Below are 11,783 nucleotides of genomic sequence, written 5' to 3' on the forward strand. Positions count from 1 at the left end.
TTCATAGAAATGAACAGTATATTTTCTTTCTTTCTATGTTTACATTTAATTTTGTACAGATTAATGTTAAATAAATTATCATTGAAATTGTGTGCATCATCAAATACTGATTCCGACTACCTTGAAGTCATTAAATTTCTATTGGCTATTGACAAAAAAAGAGACGCGTGACCATCCAATGAAAACGAATACACAGAGTTTGATTGACAGGTTCAGCCAGGTGCGGGTCTTACCCGATGTCCGAGGTTATGTGTACTGGTTGTACACAGCCGAATAGTCTCAGTAACTAGTCTTCTTTTAATACGCATACTTCTCTTTTGTTTGTTAAAAATTAATTTAATTTTGTAAAAAAATAAGTATATCATTTCTTATAGATTTTTTTTTCGAGAATATCTCAAGGAGTTTTGCCAATCACAAACAGTTTAAAGTAATGTTCAACACGAGCGCTATTTTGAAACAATTAAATTGTCAGAGAGTTCCGAATGAAATCTGATGAACGTTTCACACGGTTCTCGCACGCTTTGCCCGAAACGATTTACACGCTTTGCCCGAAACGCTGCACGCTTTGCCCGAAACGCTAAACGGTTTACACGAAACGCTTCACGATTCACACGAAACGCTAAACGGTTTACACGAAACGCTAAACGCTTTACACGAAACGTTTCTCGCACGAAAGTCGCACGCTTTTTTGGTGTAGTAGTACGTTTCAGGGTCTGTATTAGTGTCAACTGTACCCAATATAGATAAATGTTCCTGAATTGTGTGTGTGGAGGGGGGGGGGGGGGGTATGTGTGGAGGAGGATGGGGCATTGAAGTTCGAAACAGTTCAGTAGCCTATTGTAAATACCAATATTCGTATATTTAACGACAGGAGTTACATCACTAAAAAGTCTTTAGAAATTCAAATAAGCATTGATTACCATACGCTAGGGGACCTAGTATTAGTCAAAATCACATTGCAGATTTGGCCATTGACAGCAGACACTAAATTGCCTTCTGAATGGAACTAACAAAAATTGAACACTGTCCGATACACGATATAGCTTATTATATGTAGCTTATTAAAGGCGATAATATCAAACAAAAACAAGGTCATAATAGTATAACCCATGGAGTAGGAACACCAGTCAGGGGTTTCTTGAATTTATTTTATACACACCAAGATAAAACGTTAACCATATAGCAGTTACTCATACGATGAATGTGTCTAATTACAAAAATGCAAGAACTGTCAAAATAGACACGGAACGCAAAGAATAATCTCAAACGCATGAAAAGAGATAAAAAATGAAGAGTGACAACATATGAGTTTCAGAATGCTGATTTGATTTGTTGTTAATAAACTGAATTTCCACTCACACATATTGTTAATGATTAAAAAAAATAAAAAAATCAGATTCGTCTTTTTTTTATATATCTTAAACCAATTTCATGAAACTTCTTTGGAGTTATACAGTTATATTCATCAGAATGGTTGCTGAATTGCATGGCGCTGTCTTTAAGTTTCCTTTCCACGACTTTAACAATTCAATTACAGGTATCTGACAGTTTTGCTCATTTTGTCAGGAAATAAATTTAACCAAATTTTAAATCATAAGTAAAGATTTACATTCGATGCTTATTTCACTAATTCCTGATTAACGTTCTTCAATCATCACAGAACAAGAGAAGTGTAATTTCAAATTACAAACTTCTCTACGAAATAATCCGGAAATTTGGAATTAAATGCTTAGTTTCATGTGCTAAAATGAAAAAAAGAGAGGTTATATGCTATTTATTTGTGACTTTTCTTTGGAATTTTGAAGTCATACGTGCAACTCTTTGTCGGGGGTAAGTGAACAAACTTACAAAAGTTGTGTGTTTAAGAGTTTTTTGTAAATTTTAGATATTTAATACAATTTATCTATATCACTGTTGCAGTATAAATGGTAGTTATTGCTGTTCCGGGTACCGTTGGAACGAAGTACAAAACGATTGTATACGTAAGTGTTGCAGCTACAGTAATGATATTGATAACGTTTTAAATCAGTTAATTTTCACCAAACATATACATTTCCAACTGTACAGCCTGCTAATTGGGTTACACTGGAATAAAGTGTAACACCAAGTGTAACTACCCTCTATTCGGCCACGACTGCCAGTCAATTTGTAACTGCACAAAGGAAGACTGTGATCATATGAATGGTTGTAGAAATTCATCAGGGAAAACTATTGAGAACATAATATGTAATTGGTATTTAGTTAGAAATTACATAAGAATTAATTTTTGATTAATCACATGTAAGCATTTGCTTTCAATAATGACGATTTATATTGTTACTGAAGAAAAAATGGAATGGATGCATGTGGAATAAAAAGAAGTCAAAATGCATATGTACGTAAACTAACTTTTTGAATTTCTAAAATTCTACCATATCATAGAATTTTTGTTCAATTCCAATACTCGTCAATATTAACAATTAATATTACTTGCTTATAATGATTAAAAATAATAATTTTATATGTGATCTTCTTTCTGTTAAAGTAAGACCAGATAAAATATGATTAAAATAAGGATTAAATTGTCACTATTTGATAATTAAATGAATATGTCCTAGTACAGATAGTTTGGGTTTAACCCTTTGTAGTACGACTTGTCTATTTTGTGTTGTGATATTGCCGCCATTTTTAATAAATTTGTTTTGTGTGAACCTTGTGTATTTCATTGACATTCGTATAGTGTCAGAAGTGCAAATAAATTAACAACGCCAAAGCTTAACCCACCAGAAAATGTTTCGTTGACTAGGGCGATCGACCGAATGACAAGAATGGAAACACAGATTTATTCGATTCAAGATAGCAACGAAGTTCACGGTTGAGGATGAGAACATCTAGATGCTGCACATCGCGGAAGACCGAACGACTTGAAGTTTAACCCCTTAACGGCCCAGTGCGCCTTTTGACGCATTTTTATGCGCGCTGAGAGAAAACTGCTGATATGATGTAAAGACATGGAGTACAATGAAAAAATTGATATATTTGAAAACAAGAGAAAAAAGGGAATTTTTTTCTAACAGAAATTTTTTTTGTGTAAGGTCATCTAAATATCAAAAAATATGATTGAAATATGCACGTACGTGCAGAAAAGCAGTCAAACGTCATGAAATATAAGAATTTGGGCTGATTTATAATTAACCGATCTTAATTTTCTGAGCAAATTTTCTAGTTGATATTACCATATATAAAACGATTAAGATTTTTACTGCAATTTTCGTATCGGACATGATATTGTATGATTAAAAATAAAAAAGATATCCGCGAATGAAAATCGGTTGTTCTGATCGTGGAAAATAGATGATCTAAAAAGCGTGTTCAAAAGAAAATTAAAGGAATTGGATATAGAAAGAAGCAAGCCATTTTGACGTTCTATTAGCTTGGACAAGGCGTTATAAAAAAGAAAGACTAGGCTACAAATAATTAAAAAAAAATAATACAGATTCCCGACAGCTTCAACAAGGTTCCAGTTTCTAAAAATAAAAATTCACGTCACATGTTGGTTGTATAGCAACAATGTAAACAGCGCGGAAAATTAACATGGCTTCCCGTGACGGCGAAAGTGACAGTGATTCATCCGACGACGAGTTGTACAGCAGTTCTGCGGGTTCAGACATTAACATTGATGATTCTTTAGATTCTTTTTATCTGATACGGATGAGGATGATGATCCGAACTCCCAGTCGTCCTTAGAGACTTTCTCTAGTCAGATCAGCGATTCAGAGGGTCCTGGTTTTTGGTCCAGCGAATTGCATCCCGTGTCGGTCGCACCGTTCTCAGAGGAAACCGGTCCAAGTCACGATTTGACGCCGAATGACAACATTTTGAGCAACTTCTTTTTTATGGTATCAGAGGTTTTCTTTGAGAGAGTGTCCAATGAAACCAACAGGTACGCTGCTCAGGAATTCGAGAAAAGAGGTCACCGTGACGCGGATTGGATTGACACTTCTCCTCAGGAAATCAAGGCGTATTTTGGCCTGCACATCCTTATGGGCACCAACCAGCTTCCAAGTGTAGATATGTACTGGTCACAAAACAAGTTCTTAGGTACAGTATAAATCATTAGAACTAATGTAGCAAAATTCATGATGAATTCGAGTAGGCTAATTACTAGTGTCAGTAAACACGCATGCATAGTATGCATATGTTCTAAACTGCAGAGTAGCAGGTGCGTGTTGAACAAATTACTTCTCATGTGATTTTTTTTGTAACACAATAAGACAAGATACTATTATAAGAAAAGAATATGGATTTTATCAATATTAACAGTATGAATACATGATTTGGTGTTATAATTAATTTTATAAGGCCTATTTATATTATGTAAGAAACTCCCTCCTCCAAATAAAAAGAAAAACCAGCTACATGTAGGTTATATCTAAAATGTATCAACTAAGTTGGTTATTCTAATTGAATCATTTTATTTTCTATGCTATTCATTATTGCATGGTTATAGTTATTATAATACTCTTTTGTTTGAGATCATTTATTATGATCTAAATCTGTATATATCTATGTTATAGGAAACCAAGGATTCAAAGACACTATGAGTAGGAGCCGTTTCCGGAGATTGACAGAGTATCTACACTTGCATGACAATACAACTCAAGGCCCTGTGGGATCTCCTGAGTATGACTGGTAAATAAAAGTAACATATTGTAGAATGCAGTTTATATATCATAAAAGTGCATTATCACCAGTGTCAAAAATGTAAAAATGTCATCATTTTAGTGTTGAAACATTAGTTTTTGAAAAATAAAGTTTCGTAAATGCAGTTTTGTGTAAATACAAATTGAGTAACGCCAGTTACTGTAAATTCCTTATATTACGCGAGTACTTAATTCCGCGATTCGGGTGTTTTGTATCAAATCGCGAGAATATAAAATTGCGATCAGCAATTTTTTGTTATAATTTCCTATAGTTCAAAACTGTCTGAAAAATAGAAGCGAGATTTTAAAATCCATGAGAGTTGCTATCTATAATTCAAAATTTGTTTTACAAAAATATGATTTTGTTCAACAAAACATATTTGGCATTAAATGTCTTACAGGCTTCACAAGATACGCCCATTGATAGAGATGACTCGGAGAAATTTCCAGAGGTATATGATGCCTGGACAGTGTCAGAGCATAGATGAGGGGATGATACGCTACAAAGGTAATTACTTCGCAAAGCAGTATACACCATGCAAACCTATCAAAAGAGGGATGAAGGTATTTTTTCTCAATGATTTCTTTTTTTTGCTATTTCCAAAGATCTATTTTATTATAGTTGAAATAATTTATCTAAATGCAAGAAAACAAAGCATTAAAGAAAAGCATATAAAAAAAAAGACAAGAACATGCAGTTCAATATCAAACAAAAAGGACTAAATTCCATTTGAAATACATGTACAGTGTACCTTGCTTATCATAAATGACCTTGGTTATATTTATGACTGGAAAAGTAAACAGTCAAATAGACAAAATATTTTAACCCCCGGCCATCACATTAAAAATACAAAAATTGTTCTACCTAATAGCCTAGGGAGACTTTATTTAATTTACTTTCTTATTCTCTAGAATATAAAGTTTGTCCATAGGGAAGGGGTGGGGGGGGGGGTTTAATGTAGCCCAAGGACTACTGCCTCCATCTGTCCTAAATCAGTCCTGCTAAGAAAATGCTTTTTATGAAATATCTCTGGGTTAATTTGCTCTGCTCTGGGTTTTTTTTTAATTATCATTGTAGAAAAATACATGTACTGACTGGCTGATGATGTAATGGGAAAGGTTAGGTGCACATTGTCATGGTCATAAACAACAATGAAATGTCTTGTAGGTCTGGATGAGGTGTGAACCAAACGGATATACCAACGATTATAAAATCTATTTGGGCAAGCATGACGAGATGCAAGGACAGTCTCTTGGAGAACGGGTGGTTAAACATTTATCCAAACCACTTAAATGGAAAGGTCACCACCTTTTCTTTGACAGGTAACAAACTAGTCTTTAATGCTTTTATCTCTATGTATATACTTACTTAACGTACTTGCTCGGGGGGTGGGGGGGGGGTGGGGGGGGTTGTTCCTTGCAGCAAACATTTTCTCTTAAATTTACATATAACAAATGTATATGAAGTTGGTCCCCCCACTTTTCTAATTTTCAGGGAGCATATGGAAATTGAAAGGAAATTAGCAGTGGGTACAATACAATACGCACCCCCCTCCTTTTTGAGAAGTTGTAATTTTCCAAAATTTCATTTACTTTTGAAAGTGGGGAGTAGGGCAGACAAAGGAAAGTCTTTCCTTTGTCTGCCCTACTCCCCACTTTCAAAAGTGATGCTATGTCCATCAGTTACATGTATACCGGTATATGAAAAAAAAGTAAACCTCAGAATAATGAAATGCATACTGATACAACTTCTGACAATATTGTTATGTGACATTTTCTATTTATAGGTACTTTACATCAATCCCATTGCTTCAAAATCTTGAAGTTAATGGTATTTATGCTTGTGGTACCATCAATACCAATCGCAAAGGATTCCCTCATGAGCTGAAGAACCCAACTTGTAGTGGTCGTGGTGATACCGAGCAACTGCAACATGACAATTTGGTTGCAACAGCATGGAAAGATGTCAAACCAGTAAGTGACTAATTTAAGATTGTTGATGGGAGTGTATATTGTTGAAAAAAGCATGTCATCCATTTGGTAAATCATCATTTACTTTACAGGTTCATAATGTTTCAACCACATCAGATCCACTTGGAGATGGTCCAACACATCGTCGAGTACCTGGGGCTGAGGTCATATTAATACAGCGGCCACCAGCTGTTGCTGCCTACCAGGAGAACTACTATGGTGTTGATCGTGCCATGCAGTATTGCTCCAAGTGTCCCATTGGTCGACAGTCAAGAAAGTACTGGAAATACTTTATGAATTTCATCCTGGAAGTGGCCCTGGTCAATACATTTCTCCTTTGGAAGATGACCCCTGGTGTGGTGAAACCAAGGAAACATTATTCGTTAGGTGATCTTCATGTTGATGTTGCCATGAGTCTTATTGAAGATTTTTCTAACAGGAAGCAGCCTAGGCATTTAGGAAAACATCTGATCATAGCAGCAGGTTTGAGTGAGCATCACAGCATTAGAAAGACCCCGTGGACGGTGTAAATGGTGTGCAATAGAGGGCAAGAGGAAGGATGTTGTTTATGGATGTGACAAGTGTATGGTACATCTTTGTCAGGGTGCTTGTTTCCAAGCATATCATGTGCAAAATCAGCTTCCAGTTTTGTAATGAATGCATATGATGATCAAAGTTTGCATATTACAGTATTCATTGTTACTGTCATTTGTATCTTTATTGTATGTCACATAAGTAACTGTATTTTTTATTTGTTATATTTCTCCTTTAGAAGCAATTTACTTATTAGAAATTAAGAGAGAGAAAGAAAGAGAAAAAGAGAGCGAGAGATTTTTTATTATAACTTCTAATCTGAAAATGTTAGAACATAATTTAGTGATACCATATAAAGCATATGTATTATATGGGATACACGGTGGTTGATTGGCATATAAACAAGAATGTATTTTGAGGGTAATTGCTGTCTTTCAATGGATTTTATAAAATCGAATTATCATAAACACTTCAAGATTTAGTACATTCATGTTAGGGTTACATTTTACTAAATATTACATGTACACATGTATATAAACATTTGAATACTTTAGATTTGGAGTCGCTGTGAATTTCAAACACATCAATGTATTTATTTATTTTTTGTTTACTATCATTATACCATATCACATTTTTTTTTCATCAAATTTGTTTTAGTTGAATGTATCAATGTCTGCAAATTGTCCATGAAATACAGCATTATAATCATGAATGTATTTCAGAGGTTTCCTTTATTACTTGATGATTATTTGTCTGTCTTCTAAAGAATTACACTGGTATATCACTATATGCGTTTAGGCTCATACATTGACATAAATTTGAATTAGTGCTGGTATTTAATGTGTGTGTAATTGATTCCATTTACATGTAGTTAAGAAGTAATTTTTTTGCATATAAAGTGATCACACCTAATATAGAATTGATTAGACTAGTGTATACAATGAACTAACAGTTTTTATAGGTTTCCCAATGTTAATTCCTGCTTTGTTAGATACGCTTACTTTGACTGTATGAGCTTACTCTCCACATGAAACCATTGTCTATTCTTGTCCAAGCTAAGATACTTCAGAGGTTACCTTTGATGTTTTGTGACATGTAAACTGGTTTTCAATAAAATGTTGCCATCTTCTTGCTATTACCACCCTTTGTGTAAAGTTTGATGGCTGGCAAACAGTGTGTTCTTGAAATATTGTTCGTTATTTGATATGGACATAACTATATGTAATAATGTAATAATACATAGAAATTAACCTTTGACCTTTTAAAATTAATGATATTTGGAGAGAGCAGAGGAATCAACTTATAATCGAAGTTTTATAATTATCAATAGACGTGCAAGATATCAGATGGTCAGTTAGATATATTTTACTATTAATAACCATTTAGAATACATATTTCTGTTATCATTTTTAACGGCGCCAACGGTAAAAAGGGAAAGCATTTAGATGCTAAATGGGTAGATTCAAAGGTTAAAAAATACTATAACTAAATTTTTTTAGCACACAACATGGATAATTGCATAAATAATTGATAAAGTTTCTTTTATAAAGTATTTAACATTAACGCATGTTAAATCATGTCAAAAACACTCAAAATACATCAAATGTTGTGTTTGTGACCATATTGTGTTGCCATGGTTACCATAAGGTTGTGACACACAACATAGTATGAACCCTTGGTATCTAACCTTTCATAATATATATGGGTTACCTAATGTAAAGTCTTTCAGAAAATATCATAAATTTCATTTTAAAATTGTTTGCTAAATTCATGCAAAAACTGTCAAAACGGCGGCCGTTAAAGGGTTAAGATGACGAAGATGAAGATGCAACAGATGATGCATTCAACATGGGCTCGATTGACTTAGACAACTCGGATAAAAATTAATGCCTGGACTGTGAAACTGAAAGCTCATAACATTTAAAATTGACACAGGCGCTGATACACAGGCTTGGGGCGAATTACATTGTAAAGTAATGCATTACATTACCATTACTTCATGAATTTGGGCATTAAATTACCATTACCATTGCTTGATTTTCTTGAAGTAATGCATTACATTACCATTACATGAGTAAAGTAATGCATTACCATTACCATTACTTTTTTTTTTTTAAAGTAAAGCTAATAAAGAGTTTTTGCAAATGTTTCAAATATACAACACTCTTTAACATATCTACAGCTTCATGCTCAGTATCAGGTTCAAATTCAATGAATAAACAAGATTCATTCTTTATTTGCTCAATATATAATCATATTGCGGCAATATGAACAACATATTACATAAGTAAAATGATATTTATAGACATTTGGCATGATACAATATCAGATATTAGATAGAGACACAGGATAACATGCGTAACAAAAAACAATTTATGAAATAATGTTGCGGGTTTTAAAAGCTAAACATAGATATATCCCCAGATTACACAAATCTTTATAATTTTGGACACTTAATTTTATTAATTTATAAACAGATGACTTTTCCCAGTTATATTTCTTAATATATTTTAATCGTATTTCTTTTTACGGAGGACACTTTAAGACAAAAGATTGCTGTTGCACTTTATGATCGAAGTTTCAAATGGTTCATCTTTTAAATGCATCCATCTTCCGGGCTATACTAAATAATTGTTTTGCAGGAGCAGTCAAAGCTTGGGCTGGAAAATACTGTTTGACGATCTTTATCTTAGGATATATTAAGTGCAATAATAGATTGAATACATAAATCTTGTATTTTCTATCAGTCCAAACTAATGTACAGTGTAATTAACATACAAGAGAGAGAGAGAGAGAGAGAGAGAGAGAGAGAGAGACAGAGAGAAAGAGAGAGAAAATAAGTAAGATTATTTTCAAATGGGTTATAATATTGGAAGTGATATTGATTTTCATCATGGATGGACAGTGCATTCATTTTGCTTTTAAAGGTGCATGTATGTCTCCTATTCTATTGTGACATAGCGAAGGGAAGGGGATTGGGGTGTTTAGCACTTCTTATAACAATAGATTGTTTTGATACTTAGATTATCCTGGGGGCATAGTGTGTTGTTGACACATTTCTTATTGAAGTGCAAACTAATTGGAGTAAATTGTTTAAATGATTAAAAACTCTTTATAACAACACTCTTAAAAATGTTATGAAATTGTGCTGTTATCTTTAGTAATATAAACTATTCAAAAATGAATTTTAAAAAACCTTTTTTAATAAAACATGTACAATTAAAACATTTTGTTCTTAATTAGAATTATTTCTTTCTTCTTTAAAAATAAATTTAATCAAATTCAATTTCAACTATTCATTTATTCATCACAATTTTTAAAGTGAACATGCATAAATATGCATAGTAATGCAAAGTAATGCCATGTAATGCCAGCATTACACTAGATTTTGGAAAGTAATGCATTACATTAGCATTACTTGTAATGCTAATTTTGAGGCATTACACATTACTAGCATTACTTTGAAAACTTGTAATGCATTGCAATGCATTACCATTACATTTAGCATTACCCCAAGCCTGCTGATACATCAGTGATTACTGAAGCAACATACAACTCCCCACCAGTGAAAACAAAACTTCAAAAACCGAAAAATAAACTCTATGGCTCAGGAGAAATTATGCAGTGAAAAGGAATGTTTGTGGCTAGAACTCCGTATAAAAACTATAAAATTATCATTTTCGAGTGTTTGTCCTCAAGAATTCTAATAGCTGTTCTAACTTGTTACGTCGATGCGTAGCACACAGCATAGGACTCGTGGTGAAGGTAGAGAGAATTCGGGACGTATTCGGTAACACATGGATGCGTGAAAGGCCCACCGGGCAAGATAACACTGAAACCCGAAGCAGTCCCCCACTGCGTCACAACAGCACGGATAATTCCTTTTGCGTTGATGCCAAAGGTCGAATCAGAGCTCAAGCACATGGAAGACGAAGGAATCTTAACCAAAGTGACTGACCCTACAGACTTGTGCCCACAAATTGCAACAGCATTCAGGAAAAATGGAGATGTACGCTTGTGCGTGGACCTGAAGAAACTCACAAACTGTCAAACGGAAACATTATATGCTTCCTAACTTAGATGACATTGCTCCAAAGTTACGAAAGGCGACAGCTTTCTCCAAACTCGATGCAAGTAGTGGTTTTCATCAGATACCACCGGATCGAGAGAGTTGTCATTTGTCTACATTCGTCACACTAATTGGAAGAAACTGATTTCAGCGAGTACCTTTTCGAATTACCTCGACTTCTGAGATATTTCATCGACTGATGTCAGAAATTCTTGCAGACATAGATTGAGATGACGCTATAATTGACGACGTTATTGTGTGATGGCAATCCACAGAGGAACCTAACATGACAAGCGTCCAGACCGTATGTTGGACCGAATTTAGAAAGTTGGGTTGAAACTCAACAGAGCCAAATGCAAGTTCAGAAAGCAGAGCATTGAGTATTTTAGCGACGTGATTAGTTCAAATTGGATCAGTCCTTGTCAAGAACTTGTTAAAGCAATCTGCGATATGGTTTCTCCGTCAAATATAAAGAAACTGAGTTTTATAGATGTATATAACGTTTACTTATATTGTATTATAATCAT

The 11,783-nt window shown here is 33.9% G+C and overlaps 1 protein-coding gene across 1 annotated transcript; it reads left to right on the forward strand.

The window, feature by feature from the left end:
- Positions 1-2,891: 2,891 nt before the first annotated feature.
- Positions 2,892-8,374, forward strand: LOC105324975 (piggyBac transposable element-derived protein 4-like). The gene is made up of 6 exons (XM_066072669.1): positions 2,892-4,080; positions 4,557-4,671; positions 5,084-5,246; positions 5,851-6,005; positions 6,470-6,656; positions 6,746-8,374. The coding sequence occupies exons 1-6, from the start codon at positions 3,876-3,878 to the stop codon at positions 7,181-7,183; spliced, it is 1,263 nt and encodes a 420-aa protein (XP_065928741.1). The 5' UTR covers positions 2,892-3,875; the 3' UTR covers positions 7,184-8,374.
- The last annotated feature ends 3,409 nt before the right edge of the window (positions 8,375-11,783 follow it).

This window comes from Magallana gigas, chromosome 10 (assembly GCF_963853765.1).
Source record: "Magallana gigas chromosome 10, xbMagGiga1.1, whole genome shotgun sequence".
Classification (NCBI taxonomy): domain Eukaryota; kingdom Metazoa; phylum Mollusca; class Bivalvia; order Ostreida; family Ostreidae; genus Magallana; species Magallana gigas.

Bases quoted from the DNA above. Each gene is read 5' to 3' on its own strand.
- LOC105324975 (XM_066072669.1), top strand. From the start codon at position 3,876: ATGGTATCAGAGGTTTTCTTTGAGAGAGTGTCCAATGAAACCAACAGG. The intron at 4,081-4,556 runs GTACAGTATAAA...TCTATGTTATAG, and splicing joins GTCACAAAACAAGTTCTTAG to GAAACCAAGGATTCAAAGAC. The intron at 6,006-6,469 runs GTAACAAACTAG...TTCTATTTATAG, and splicing joins CACCACCTTTTCTTTGACAG to GTACTTTACATCAATCCCAT.